Source organism: Anser brachyrhynchus (assembly GCF_964034855.1).
Source record: "Anser brachyrhynchus genome assembly, chromosome: 8".
Taxonomy (NCBI): domain Eukaryota; kingdom Metazoa; phylum Chordata; class Aves; order Anseriformes; family Anatidae; genus Anser; species Anser brachyrhynchus.
In genome coordinates this window covers 1,870,053-1,884,822 of record NC_137702.1, presented here as the reverse complement: position 1 = coordinate 1,884,822, position 14,770 = coordinate 1,870,053, and the positions used below count along the sequence as shown (strand labels likewise).

Genomic DNA, 14,770 nt, shown 5'->3' with positions numbered 1-14,770 from the left:
ATAATGGCTTCCTTCTTAATTGCAGCGTTGCAGACACACTGGTAGTTCTTATTTCAGAGATTTTTAATTAAGCTAAGGCAAAAGTAACTAATGCTTGGATGCCTAGTCCCTCCGGAGGTCCTCAGAAAGGTGCAGGGATTATAGTAGGCTATTTTAAAAGTTCATGAAAAAAGGGCTAGTATGAAAGTTATGAGCCACTGTATCTCCATTTTAATGCAGCAAATGGAGCGGTTTTGAAGGCAGCAACTAGCGTATGTGGATAGATTTATCTATCAAACACATCTCCCCAGCCAAGTTTGCGCCCCACTGCGAACCTACTTAATGCACACTAATATTGCTATTATCTTGAAGCGTACTTGACAGTAGGGATGTACCCTGCACTTTGTATATTATTCTATACATTTTTAGTAGAAAGAATTATTGTAGAGGGCAAACCTTTAATAAATAAGTGCCACCAATTTATTATTGGGTTGTTGTTTTAGGAGCAGGGAATATGGGCCCTAATATGCATCAACTGGGTAATACTTAATCATATTTAATGATCGAAGGTAAGGGTTGACTCTAAGGGGTGTGATGGGTGCTCACACTCTGTTTCTGCAAATGGTGTTGATTCATTTCACCTTTATTTGTTACAGACAAGCAGAATGATGTGGAGATTCCTTCTCCCACACAGAAGGACAGAGAGAAGAAGAAAAAACAGCAGCTCATGACACAGATCAGTGGAGTGAAAAAATTAATGCATAGTTCAAGCTTAAATAATACCAGCATTTCACGATTTGGTGTGAAAACAGAAAAGGAAGACCATCTGGCCAAGGTATGACAGATCCTTACGGTTCTGGGAGAGTCAGTATGATCTCAAAGCAGGGGATGGATTGGCTGGATTGACTGCCCCTAGGTAAAATTAGAAACTGTATCCCCTAAGTGATATGGCCGCTACAGATGTTGTAATTTATGGGACCAGACCCTAACAGCATATTCCCAGGTTGACAAATTCTTTGAAAATGTCACTAAAATAATCAGAAACTGTGATGAAGGCTGAGTAGAGTAATTATCAAACACAGGAACATAAAGCAACACTATGTGCAACAAACTGGCTACGAGGCCTTTGTCTCCATCAGGTGCCTTGCTTCTTGCTACCTGGGAACAAACATCACAAATAATTCCCCTGGTGCAGGGAAATGTGGTCTCCTTGTACAAGTGCTTTGACATCAGCACTTCACAGTCACTCTGTGTTCATGTACTTTAATAATTACGTGTGCTCATGCACTTATTTGATTACCACAATTAGGGTTGAATTCTCTGTTTAAACTTTTGGAACATTCAAAAGCCTCAGTGAAAGTGATAAATGCAGAAATGTCTTGAGAAATATTTTAATTGTTCTCTTTTTGTCTTTTCAAAAGGAACTGGAAGATCTGAATAAATGGGGTCTCAACATATTTAATGTTGCCAGGTACTCCCACAACAGGCCGCTCACCTGCATTATGTATGCTATATTTCAGGTGCGTGGTTTTCTGATCACATTTGCTATTCTTTTACGACGCTATTTGAGTTTCTAATTGCTTTCTGCTATGTTGCCTTCCACAATATGACATCCTTATTTGATACATACATCTGTACTTATTTATTATACAGGAGCGAGATCTACTAAAAACATTCAAGATCTCGTCAGACACTTTTGTAACGTACATGATGACTCTAGAAGACCACTACCATTCGGATGTAGCTTACCACAACAGCCTACATGCTGCTGATGTTGCCCAGTCCACCCATGTTCTTCTCTCCACCCCTGCACTGGATGTGAGTGACCTAGTTTGAGCAAAGTGGTCTGTGTCGGGCAATTGTCATGTTTTAACGTGGGATGTTTTGAATGGTGGATTAAAACCAGCACACTGCTTATATGAACACAGAAGAACCTTAAACTGAGTCAATCACCGATAGCGCTCAGACTTGAAAAAAAAAATGCAGTGGGCTGCCTGTGCTTCTGAGGGCTCAGTTTACTATCAGTGAAGAAAACATAAAGAAATTTCAGCAGCAGCTTTATTTGTAATCTCTGTTTCATCTTAAAGGGCACATGCTGCATGTAGACCTTTCTTCTGAGTAAATGCCTTGTAATTCAGAAAGCACAATTTGTTTCTCTACATCAGCATCCCAAACTGTTGAGCAAGAAAACATAGGGACTTTTCTGACAAATTTCTGTTTTCCTTCCTAGGCTGTCTTCACTGATTTGGAAATCCTTGCTGCAATTTTTGCAGCTGCAATTCATGATGTGGATCACCCTGGTGTCTCCAATCAGTTTCTTATTAATACAAGTGAGTTTTATTTCAAGTACAATTATAACTTCATCTGCAAACTTGGAGTACATTTTCCATTACAGCGAGGTCACAAATTATGACTTTCAGACTGTGTTGCCCTCTCAACATATTGTGCAGTAAACTAGTCCTACATTTTGAAATGGAGCAGTAATTAAAATTAAACTCCTATGAAAACAAGGGAAGCTATTGTAGTGCAATTTGCAAAGTGGCCTTGAATCTTGTGGTTATTACTTGATAAGGCATAATAAATCTTCCCATCCTGAGTGCAAATTTTATCTCTAATATAAGGTTAATAATGCTGTTGCTATTGACAACAATAAAGCCTAAATATTGTGGTTCATATTGTATTCTGCAACAGGCTAAGCATGTATTTTGATTCCAAAATATGTGTATTGTTCTTTTTTGGAAAGTGCGTTTGCAGGATTCATGCTTTCTGTTGTCAGTGGTTCTGAAGCCTGTAACTAAGTCAACCAAATACTATTTTGTTCATTAGAACTGAGCAAAGGGCTGTTTATGGTATTTACATATGTGCTTAGATTAGAAAACTGTGTGCTCTTGGCACATGTGAAACAAAAAAAGAAAACTTTCCCGATTTATTGCATATGGATAAACATTTCAGTGCCCAGTGTCAGTGTTTGCTGTTTGAAGTCACGCATTTCTCATACTGGAGTCACATATTTATGTTGCTCTGCTAGATTCTGAACTAGCCCTGATGTACAACGACGAATCCGTCTTGGAGAACCACCATCTTGCTGTGGGTTTCAAACTGCTTCAAGAAGAGCACTGTGACATCTTCCAGAACCTGACCAAGAAACAGCGTCAGACTCTCAGGAAGATGGTGATTGACATGGTATGACCTATGCTCACGCTGCTACCCTCAAACATAATACTGGCTTCTTTGCGTGGCTGCCCTTGCTGAGATTGCGTTTTCTCTTCGGTAAAGGTATTGGCAACAGATATGTCCAAGCATATGAGTCTGTTAGCTGATCTGAAGACCATGGTGGAAACCAAGAAAGTGACCAGTTCAGGAGTCCTCCTTCTGGATAACTACACAGATAGAATACAGGTAGGTCAGAGGAGGTTCCTGTAGCATTTCGTGTATTTTGTTTGGTGCTGAAGAAACCATGTTCCTGTTTTTACTGTGGCTTCTCAGTAGGCTATATATAGTAAAGTTGCTGACCTAGATTTTCAGCAATCACACAAGAACTGTAGATATATTTTCTTCTGTTCTGCACCACGGAGACCAACAAGGTGGTACAAGGTGGTCTCCTGTCTTTCAGGTAGAAGGGTTTACATTTTTAACACTTAGAGCATGCAACTGCAAGCATGCATGTTCTTCTGAGGTTAATCTGTAAGGCTCAGCTTTTGAGGGCTCTTGAATTTCTTTTCCACTTTCCCCCCATTTCTTTGTCTTAACAAAGAAATATAGCCAGATTGCTATATCATTGCAAGATTGCAAGAATTTAATTTGTAACTCCATACCTAAAGCAACTCTTAAACTGGGTTAAAATTGATGATGTACGCTCTGTTCTCTGTATAGTCTAATCCTTGGTTTACAGAAATGACAAAGCAGTACTGGTAGGGGGTTACGTAGTTGACACGTAGGACGAGGTACATCCTGATCCTCTCTACTTTGATGGCCAGCTTCTTAAGAACAGTCTCATAGGAAAACTGACCTTACATTTTTGTTTAATACTGCTGCTGTTGAAACAGGTCACTCCATTGCTGTCTAAATCCTTGTAGCCACAGTTAGTCAGGCACATTTTTGTGTGTGTGGAAGGGATATTACTCATTTAATAAAGAAGGAGCGTTTAACCATATGAGAGCATGAAAATAAAGTTTGAATGGTGGGAAGCACCTGCATTCAAAAACAAACCTATATGATGTAATTAACATTGCCACCGCTGCACCCTCTGTAAGTACTGAGTTGTCTGAAAAACATATAGCACAGTTTACTTTTGGAGCAGACCATAGCAGCTAGTCACATATATGGAGATATTACGATGTTAATATTTTTATGGAATGTTGCATAATCAAAGAGTCTTGTGGTTAAATGTTCTGAATTAAGCAAGCAGATACAGCTTGAAGCCGTCCTCTTTTTCCATTTGATTTTACGAGTTTTCTTATTAATATAATTGCAGGTTCTCCGAAATATGGTACATTGTGCAGACTTGAGTAATCCCACAAAGTCTCTGGAGTTGTACCGGCAGTGGACAGACAGAATCATGGAGGAGTTCTTCCAGCAGGGAGACAAAGAACGAGAAAGAGGAATGGAAATCAGTCCAATGTGTGACAAACATACAGCGTCAGTGGAAAAATCACAGGTAATTGGCCTTGAGCTGCATTTTTGTATTGCCTAAGCTTGTATTTTTAAAGCAGAGACAAAAATTCATCTGCTTTCTCTAATACAATTAGGCAAACAGCCAGCTGTTCAGAGGGTTGGTTCTGATTGACCCTGACATGCAGCTGTGCCTGAAGCTCATATAGACTCACCAGGCTGTTCAGCCTCCTTTATGTACTCCTTGGCGTCTCCTCATTTCTAAATGCATGCTTATCTTGCCTTGTTTGTGTCCCAGTTTCCAGAGTGAGCTGGTTTCCTTTTGTTCCCCAGGCTGGAAGAGTGTGATTCTGATCTCCCCAGGTCTCTTCTGTCTTCACACCCTACAGCCTCCTTCTTAGCTCTTAATTAGCACCTCCTAAACCTACTGATATTGTACCCCACATTAGAAGTTTATAGCAATGCCAGTCCCACTGAATGGCAGCGATAGGAGCGTCCCCAAGCTGAGCTCCATTTCAGGACACGGAAAAAATCTGAATGTTGGTTGTTTTTCAGCCTTGTGTAGAACAGTTTTGCACTTCTTGATTAGGCCAGTAAAGTTGGCCTAAAAAGCCTGATGGAGTCTCTGTGTTGTGAAGTCAAAGAATAGGTATTTAAGTCACTACAAATCTTAAAAAGTATTCGGATATTTCTTTCTTTTTTTTTTTTTTTTGAGATTACCTGGCTCATTCCTAGTTCTGATTCATAGATTAGACGATATAAAGGTCAAATTTCTTCTGACCTGTGTAGCACAGGCCATAAAATTTCACCTGGCTGGTCTCTAATGAAGCCAGTAATTTATGTTTGCCTAAACTTATTCCTGTCTTCATATAATGGTGTCTTGGTTGTTGTTTTTAAATGACTTGAGCAAGCCATCATCGAGGTTTTTCAGCTTGAATAAGTAACAAAATTGACGATAATTATTTCCAAATGTCCTCTTGGGCTAAGCCAAGTGGTTTCAAAATTATTCACTCAACCGCATGGTGATTTTGTTGGAAAAATCTGTCTTATTTGTTAACCTAACAAGAAGTGAATCCTTTGGCCAGGCTTGGCCAGAAAATGCCCATGTGCTCCACATATAAGCTCCAATTATTTTTTTCGTTTCACATATGCGCTTCACAGAGGTTTCAAAATGGCATTTTTGCTATGCAAAAAGAACAGGAATTGCACGAAATGGCTGCCATCAAAATACCAACTAATGGCGGGGGGGGGAGGGAAGTGGCATTTCCATCCTGGAGCGAAACAAAGAACCGATGGGCAGACAGTATGCAAGTATTGCAGGGCTCTGGATGTTCGCTCTTTACATCAAAATATTTTAAGACCAGCCTTCGGCCATCTGGCCAGCTATTCTGTGATATGGGATGTTTGTTTAAAGGAACAATGGCTTTGCTGCAAGGCGCCCGGTTTGTAGCCGTAGGTCCTGCAGCCCTTGAGCGTTTTGGGTGGCGGTGAAGCCATCGGCTAACCGTACAGAATTTTTTTCACTTTAAAAGTGCTCCGGAACATGTGCTGCAGGAAATTTTCATCACCTTTTTGTTTAAGCTGCCTCAACAGTACGTTACAATTGAATGTTAATGGTTCTATTGACATCCTGTTGTGTCTGAAGGAGGCATGTGTGATTTCCAAAGCAAACATCTGCACGTTGAGTCTGGCCCCTTTGAGAGCCATTTTCCTGCTGCACAGAAATGTTGTCCAGCAGAGCGAGGAGAGAAGTGACACACGCTGCCAAGACGGAAGAATTTCAATCCTCTTTATGGCCATTCAGTTTTCTCCATCCTGGACGTACGTCCTCTTAGTCAGACAATTGAAAAATGATTTAGCTCAGAACTTACGCGCCAGCGGGCGGATGGACTGACGGACCCGGCCGCAAGCCTCACTGTTTCCACCACTGGCACGTCACTCCGCGGGAGCCAAGCAGCAGTGGTCTGTCCACGTTAGTGCAGGAGGACTTCTTGTCAGGGTCAGTTACCCTGCTTTCTGCACGCTTTCCAAAATGAAGCAGAAGGAAGGGAAGTCTCTACAAGGTTCATGGAGGTGGCTGCGTTGGCAGCGCAGAGGAAACACGCTGAAGTGTTTAAAGATGCAGCACCACAAAAGAGTTCAGAACAGATACAAACTGCACACTGTAGTAAAATACATCTAAAGGTCAAACTTAAGTCCATAAAAGCAGTGACATTCAGCGTTAGGGCTGGTGCTCACCCTGAGAACACTGGCATTTTCACAACTGCCGGCCAAACGAAGCCCCTGGGGTGAGACTGCACGTTGCCATAAATACACCAACCTTGTCCGCAGTCCCCAGGAGCCCTGGGTGAGATACAGCACATTTTCTCAATTCACGGGGCGGGGACAACAACTGTCTTAAAATGTCTCTGTGCACTGGCAGTTGGTAGGTGGCATTTCTGCAGGGACCTCAGTGGGACGTTCTGCCTTCAGAGCAGTAACTCGCCCTGCCTCCTGCACAGCAGCGGTTGATTCAGTGGTCAGGAAAAGACACCTACAAGGACATTCAAAATCATTCATGCAGCCAGGGATGGGAGTGGCAGCTTTATCGCTGAGTTTCCAGGTGGCTCCTGCTTTTCCTCAACCTTCCATACAAGGCTTGGTTTTGGACAAGAGGTCAACCTAGCCCCAGCTTTGGGGGTGCAGCTTTGGTAGGAGGTGATTATGTCTGTGATCAGACTGTTCTGGGACGGGGAGTTTGCTCCCAGGCAGCTATTTTGCTTGTAAAAATCATGTATTACGGTCATCTTAACTCTTTAGACACCCATCTACCTCCCTTCCCTTAACTGTGCGTGTTCTCGTGTTTCTCAGGTTGGGTTCATCGACTACATCGTCCATCCGCTTTGGGAGACGTGGGCTGACCTGGTGCAGCCCGACGCCCAGGACATCCTGGACACACTGGAGGACAACAGGAACTGGTACCAGAGCATGATACCTCAGAGCCCCTCTCCTCCGCTGGAGGAGCGGAGCAGGGACTGCCAGGGCCTGATGGAGAAGTTCCAGTTTGAACTGACCCTCGAGGAGGAGGATTCGGACGGACCTGAGAAGGAAGGAGACGGCATCGGCTACTTCAGCAATACAAAGACACTCTGCATGGACGACCCAGGGGAAAAAGATCCACAGAGGGAGGCGAACATAGAAATTGTGACAGAAGACACATCTCCTGTTGACACATAATGTCCTGTACCTGTGTAAGTGGATTTTAAACACTTAATGAGCATGCGAGCAGTCTCGAGGGACTCGCCTGCAGCCTGGGTCTTAGGCCTGTGTCTAACATTGGCTAAAAGTTCTCCCCAGCTACTTGAGATTGGAGTCAGGGTTGGAGATCGTGTAGTGAATGATTGCTCAGGAAATTGCCAGATGATTTACATTGTGGTTTAAGCCTTGTCAGCTAAAAGCATCGTGTTGTCCTGGAGCTGGCTTGAATCGTAACTGAACAGTAAATGACACACAACTGAGAGATTTTATACTGTTAGTTTTGGAATTTATACCAGTTAGACTGATAGAAACTACTGATTAATAACTCTACGTATAAAACCTGTCCACCTGACCACCTGTCTGCAGACCTGTGTGCCTTCTTTGTAAACACTTTCATGTCTTTTCAAGAGTCTATTAAATACACGGAGTTTAGTATAAAGAGCAACACAAAGTGTTTCAAAATTGATGGATACTTTTTTGATTCTTCCTGTTACAAGAAGCAGTCTTCCTTTTTTCATGGGCAATACCTGTCACTTTATTGCAGTTAATCACTTTTACAGACTAAGTAGAAAGGACACCCTCTGTTTTGCATTACTGCACCTCTAGTAGCCTTCTTACTGCTCCAGACGACCCATTTAAAGTCACTTCATGCCATCGTGCACCCTCTCCGTTGGCTTGCTAGAAGTAACAGTATTTTTTCCTCAACTGGGTTTTCCTTTCGTTGTGCACAGGACAAAGGGTAGTTTGTTTTCACGGCACCGTGCAGTACCTATATCAGTAAGCGTAATAAGGCAGTGTGTGACGCGCGCTCCCCCTCGGCAGCTCCTTGGCTCAGTGGAAGTTGCACGCTCAGATGTTTGTGTTTCTCTCGCCTGTTGTTCACGTTTCCTAGGTTTAGGTCCACCGTCCTCCTCCCGCACTGCCTTGAGCTCTAACACCTCCATTACTGTTTATAACAGTGTATTTATTACGTAATGTATATACTGTAATGTTTTGTAAGTTATTAATTTATATGAATTAACATTGCCTGTCGGCGGCGATGTTAATTGTGTAGAAAACTCGGAATAAGAGTTGCCTTTTTTTCTTGTAACCTTTTGTATTGCATAAAATACAAGAACCTGAACATAGCTGAAGAGACATACGCAACCCAGGAAGGGCATTCGGGTGGCAGCCGCCCGCGGGCTTCATCCTCGCGGCGAGCGGGGGCGAGCCGGGCCCCAGGGGAGGGGAACCGGGGGGCCGTGGGCGCCGAAAGGCTGGAAGGGGAAAAGGAAAAGGAATCCCCCCGCCAGTGGGCCGGCTTTTAAATGTCACGTTCCAATTTCTGAACAACCCAATGTGAATTTCTATGACAAAAATGTGAACTGATGTAATAATTGTGCTGTGAAACTTCTTCTGACAAAGCTTGTTAGGCATCGTGAGCGGTGTCAATCTCAGTTTGTAAAATATGTTTCAAGCTTTTGGTCCAACTTGTGACTAACTAGTTAATGAAAATAGCACAGTTGTGCATGATCAATGGGTTTGTATGTCTGTTGAACACTGCATTGTTCCAGGTGGTTATTTTATTGTTTTCAAAAATTTCACACAATGTATGTTATAGTATTATATATTGTGTTCAGATGCATTCTTAAGAGATTTTTATATGAAGTGAATAAATGAAAGCATGACCCTGCCTTCGGCTCTCCTCGGCGTTGTTTTTTGTTGTTTAAGCAGGTCAGTTTGGGCAGTACCTAACAGCGGGCACGGTACCTACGGTCGCTTTAGGCACGATAGGAAGCCGGCTGGCACGTGGCTATCGAGCAGCTCTGGGAGTAAAGGAAAAACGACCCCTCCTGTGGCTGAAATCCAACAGCCACGCACAGGGGCTTCCTGCGCTCGGGCTTATGAATGGTGACGCAGCCAGAGGGCACGGCACGGCTCTCCGGCACCCGGCGGCACCATGGCTGGGCGAGCACGGCTCTCCGGGTGCTGGTCCTGAGCCTCGGCAGGGCCGGGGCCGGTGGCCGGCCGCGGCGGTGGCGACAGGAAGGCGCTGCAGACAGGAAGGCGATGGCCGCGGCCGGCGGCGCACCAGAGGCCGTGGGCTGCTTTCATGTCCTGGCCTAACCCAAAACAACCGACTTTCCAGTAAAAACACATCCTGCCAGCGTGCGGGAGGACGGCCCGGGCAGCGCCGCGCTCCATCTGTGACGCACGGCCGGGCAGGGCCCCGGGGCCGCCCTCGCTGCGGGCGATGCACGGGGTGCCCGCGGCGCTCGGGGCCGGTCCTGCGTCGGCGCGGCGAGGTGCTCCGGCTGCCGGCGCGGCGTGGGCTCCCCGGGGCTCTCCCCAGACTTCCTGGCTCCGAAACGAAGCCACTTGAAAGCGCAGATCCCCGATGCCGCGTCTTCCTTCCCACACAGCACTTAATGGCAGCAGCAATTAACAACCAGCCTTCATCAAAGCCTCGCAGGCCCAGATGTAAGTGGGCTTCAATGGAAGCTGACCTCCGGGTTGGCGAGAGGCGCGAAAGCTGAGCGCGCACGTACGCCGCCGAGCTCGGGGCCGCATCCTGCCCCGCAGCGTCCCGCAGCGGCGCCTCCGGGGTGCTTTGTGCCGCGGCTTGCCAGGATCCTAACCACTAATGAACACCTTTCTTGGCAGCGCTGGTACAAATTTCCCTGTTCCGCTGAGTGTGCCCCTGCGCATGGTTTGCTCATACCCTGCTGCGGGTGCGCTCGGCGAGCCACGCGCACGGCTCTGCCCTGCAGCACCGGGAGCCGCGTGCCTGCTCCCGGGACGTGCGGAGGTGGGGAGCGGGTTGTGGGGCCGGGAATCCATCCGAGGGCAGAAAGCAACGAGAGCTGCGAGTGCAGGTGATCCCCCAAAACCGCAGGCACGGTGGGCGGATGAAGGGAGAACGAAGCGATCTGCCGAGGGGGCCGGGAACAACGGGGTGCGGCGCGCTCTGCGTGGCACCCTCCCCCCCCCGGCTCTGCCCCCCTTCTGCCTTCCTGGGCTTCATTTTTTTCCTTTCCAGTGACCCATTTCTGCCCGGCAGCAGCTTTACCGTCAATATATGCAGCGTGGCGGTGCTCTGCGCTGAAATAGCAGCCTCCTTTCGCTCCTCAGCAGCAGCAAGAGCCCTGCCGGCAGCTCTGCTGCTGAATAACCCAAATCCTCCCATTCTGGGGTGGGAAATCCCAGTTTAGGTGCGGGCTTGCTTGGTAGCTCACTTTCCTCGGGGGATGAGGCTGTGTGCTGGCTGTGCTTTGCTGGCCCCCAGCACCAGTGCGGTTCCTGCGGTTTCCTTCGGCACCGGGCGCACGTCCGCGCGCACGCTGTGGGTGCGGGGCCTCGGCTGCGGGTGCTGCTGGCGGCTGCTCCCCTCTCCCCAGCCATACCCCGGGGTGCAGCCGCACGGCTCCAGCGTGCAGCCGGGTGTGCAAGCAGGTGTGCAAGCAGGGGGTGCCCTTGGGGTTGAGGTTGGGCATGCAGGGCCGCTACCTGCAGGCAGTGCTCGCAGTTCCCCAGCTCCCGGCCGTCCCGTGCCAGGCACAGGACATCACCATCCCCTTGTCCCAGTGGCACTGGAAGACCCACGCTGCCCTGTGCCGGGGCTGTGGGATGAGGGGAGCCCAGGCTTGTGTTTCAGCAGTGGCTGAGTAACAGCTGGGCTTGGGAACGTAGTTCTTGATGTTCTTCCTTTTCCCGGACACGCGGGAGCTGGATACCAACCTTCCTCCTCTCATCAGCCCCAGCGATGCAAAGCCACAGGGCTGAGCCACACACGGAGTGCACCCCCAAAAGGTCTCAAAGGAACCTTGGGTTTCTTCTGAAGGAAGAGGCCGTGGTTCTCTCGTCTGGGTAAGGGCAGCTGCAGGATCGTGCCACGCCATCGGTGCTGCCCCATGCCGCTCACCAAGGGACAAGGGACAGGGACACGGTCCCTGCATGGAGGCCCCCAGCTGCAGGATGCTGGGCTTGCCGAAGCCACAGCAGTTGCCTCCACCATGAACAAGCAGCAGAACCACCTCCAGAAATGTGCTTTTATTGTAATGGCTGCTCGGCCTCCGTCAGCTTCTGGTGGTGTTTAGGCCGTGCCCAGGTTGCCTTGGGGCTGGCAGGCTCCCAGGGGACAGCCCCGTGCTCCGTGGCGCCGTGTCCTCCCCGGCGGGACAGGAGCAGCTGGCAGGGCAGGACTCAGCCCCGGGGACCTGCGAACGATGCCGAGAGCTGGAGGCAGTTTGCTGGCTGCGAAGATTTAGGTGCCACTGGCTTAGCGTTCAGCTAAAAATCCTACAGATTAAAAAAAAAAAAAGAAATTAAAATCCCAAGCGCTGACAGTCTCGCAGTCAAAAAACAGGAAGATGCTCGGGGCTGGTGCACAAAGCCCAGATTTTATCGTGCCCGCGGCGCTGGAACCAAGCCCAGCGGCAAAGAGCCCCAGTGCCAGGGAGGTGGTGCCGGCACGGCGGCTGCGGGGCTGAGCGCGGTGCTGTGACCACGCGGTGACCGAGGAGCCCATCCCCAAGGGCTCCCCGTCCCGAGGGCGTCCTGGCCCTGCTGTCACCCACACAAGTCCCTGTTCCGGGTCCCTCTGATGCTGTTTCGGCACCTGCTGAGATGCCAGCATCCCCCCGGCCCACACGGGATGTCCCCGTCTGCCTGCCCGGAGCAGGCATCGCCAGGAAGCCGCCTGCGTTGGTGAGTTTCCCATCCCAAAACTTATTGGTGGCAGCACCAGGACTCGTGCCATGCCCAGCTTGCCGTGGGGCACGAGGGGCCAAATGTGGCCCGTGTTCGGGCCGGGTGTGCCGGGCCATGCTGCTCCCCCCGGCACTGTTTGGCCCCATTTTAGGGGTCTGCAGTGGTGCTGGTGGGGGGCTAAGCCCCAGGACCAGCCCGAGGACATTCCCTGCACCCAGGAACAGGACCTGTGGGCACAGCACAGGGTTCCCCGTGGGCACCGGGGCTGCCTTCCCCTTGCTCCCTTCACGCCGGGACTGTTGCCGTCAGCCCAGGCGTACACAGCCGCAGGGATGTGCCAGCTGGGGGGGGGCGCAGCACGGGCAGCAGGACACCGAGCCACGGTGCCCCCGTCTCCCCCCACCCCACTGCTGGTGGCTGAACGCCCTCGCTGCCCCTCGGGGCGCAACGTGCCACGGCTTGGGTGCCCCCCACGCAGCTCCGCCTGCGTCCCGCTGCGGCCCCGCGGGACAGAGGCGGGGGCCCCGCCGTGCTGCAGCCCCACATTGTGCCAAGCGTGGGCAGTGCCGCCCCCGGCGCTCCCCGCACCCTGCTCCTGCACCCACGCAGCAGCCAGGGCTCGGCCTGCTGCAGCCCCGCAGCCAGCCCCGGCCTGCCCGCGCAGCCGTGCGCAGCTGCACAGCTCCATCTGCCGAGCCCCAGCCACCGCACAGCGCAGCGGGCGCAGCACGGCGTGCAGCGGGCGCAGCACGGCGTGCAGTGGGGACACCCAAAATGGGGACAGAAAGCAGGGATGTGCGCGGCGGGGTCGGCACGGCTGGAGCTGGAGCGGGCCCCAAGCAGCTGGAGCCGTGCACGGCTGGATCCTGTGTGGCTGGAGCTCAAGCACAGCTGGATCCCGCACACAGCTGGATCCCGCACACAGCTGGATCCCGCACACAGCTGGATCCCATGCACCCAGCTGGATCCCGCACACAGCTGGATCTCTTGCACACAGCTGGATCCCGCACCCAGCTGGATCCCAAACACCCAGCTGGCAGCAGTGACTCCAGGCCGCTTCCATCCCCAGGGAGTTCATTTTGGGACCTGTCACTGTTTTTGCCCCCCTTTGCACAGCCATTTCCCCGCACAGCCCCTCCATTCCCTGCCCTCTCCCGCTCCCAGCACCGCTCCTGCTCGCTCCGAAGGAGCTCTGGGCTTCATGCAGCCATGTGCAAGCGCAGCTGGTCGCTCGCAGGCAGAACCGTTTGACCCACTGCACAAGCACGGCCCTGCTTATTTTTCTCCAGCCTCCTCTTCCTCCCCTCTAATGGGCACCACCTTCAGCTCTGACACTTCTTTATAGGGTCTTAATACGCAGATCTTGCAGAAAAATCTTGTTTTTACGAGGGAGGGGTAAATACTTCTTCCCTGGAAATGCCGGCCACGTTGCTGGTGGATGCAGTCACCTGGAGCACATCCGCGGGCACCTGCGCTCTTCCCAGGTGCAGGAGACACAGGGCCAGGGCTGTCACCTCCCTCGCTGTCACCCACGGGGACCCGTCCGCAGCAAAACGTGGGGCAGCCCCGACACCCCCCCAGCGCGCCCCAGGAGCAGAGGCAGGAGGCTTTCGCAGCACGAATGTTTTCAACGCTGTTCATATATATATTTTTTCCATAACCTCATTCTTCAGACTCAGCCGAGCTATTTCGGTGGAAACCTTCCTGATAAAAAAAAAAAAAAAAAGAAAAGAAAAAAAGAAAACAGCCCGAGGCAGGCAACTGTCAGAAGCTTTTAGCACGGGCGGTTGGTGCTGGCAGCGGGGGCGGCGGCGCCTGCCCATGGGCACGGGTGCAGCTGTGGCCGGGGCACGGGGCAGCACTTCCAGCGTCTCACGGGGCCGGGGAGCAGCGCCCAAATACATGAAGTTTCTTCAAAATACCCAAACCTGTGCTGTTCCTATAGGTTTTACATTGGATTTAAAACCCAACCCTTTGCGTGCTACTGAGCCTCCGCTTCTCACCTTGGCATGCAACGATTCGAATGTGGTGTTTCTTGGGGCAGAAACGCACGAAATGGGACTGTTGGGTTCCCGGGGACCAGGCACTGCCTGGGCCCATCCCCGCTGCTCACCACGATGTGGGGCACACGGGGAGGGTGGCTTCCATCCCAAATCACACCCGGGCTGACGCTCGCGGCGATACCGCCCCAAAACAGGCTGGGCAACGCTCAGGAGCACACACACGTGTGCTGCGGGGCGGCGCTGCCGTCTGC

At 50.3% G+C, this 14,770-nt stretch overlaps 2 protein-coding genes across 8 annotated transcripts in view; both read left to right on the top strand.

The window, feature by feature from the left end:
* The window catches only part of PDE4B (phosphodiesterase 4B), a 191,729-nt gene extending 182,229 nt beyond the window's left edge, over window positions 1-9,500 (top strand). For all 7 annotated transcript variants that reach the window (XM_080601368.1, XM_080601367.1, XM_080601369.1 and 4 more), the window contains 8 exons: window positions 636-814; window positions 1,401-1,499; window positions 1,633-1,797; window positions 2,210-2,309; window positions 3,008-3,162; window positions 3,256-3,378; window positions 4,454-4,636; window positions 7,441-9,500. In XM_080601368.1, the coding sequence (XP_080457494.1) occupies window positions 636-814; window positions 1,401-1,499; window positions 1,633-1,797; window positions 2,210-2,309; window positions 3,008-3,162; window positions 3,256-3,378; window positions 4,454-4,636; window positions 7,441-7,806 (1,370 nt within the window). In that variant the 3' untranslated portion in view covers window positions 7,807-9,500. The remainder of the gene's footprint in view (window positions 1-635; window positions 815-1,400; window positions 1,500-1,632; window positions 1,798-2,209; window positions 2,310-3,007; window positions 3,163-3,255; window positions 3,379-4,453; window positions 4,637-7,440) is intronic.
* Window positions 9,501-9,548: 48 nt separating this feature from the next.
* SGIP1 (SH3GL interacting endocytic adaptor 1) overlaps window positions 9,549-14,770 on the top strand; it is a 53,402-nt gene continuing 48,180 nt past the window's right edge. Inside the window, 1 exon segment of the mRNA XM_080601374.1 lies at window positions 9,549-10,287. Coding sequence (XP_080457500.1) covers window positions 9,711-10,287 — 577 coding nt within the window. The 5' untranslated portion in view covers window positions 9,549-9,710.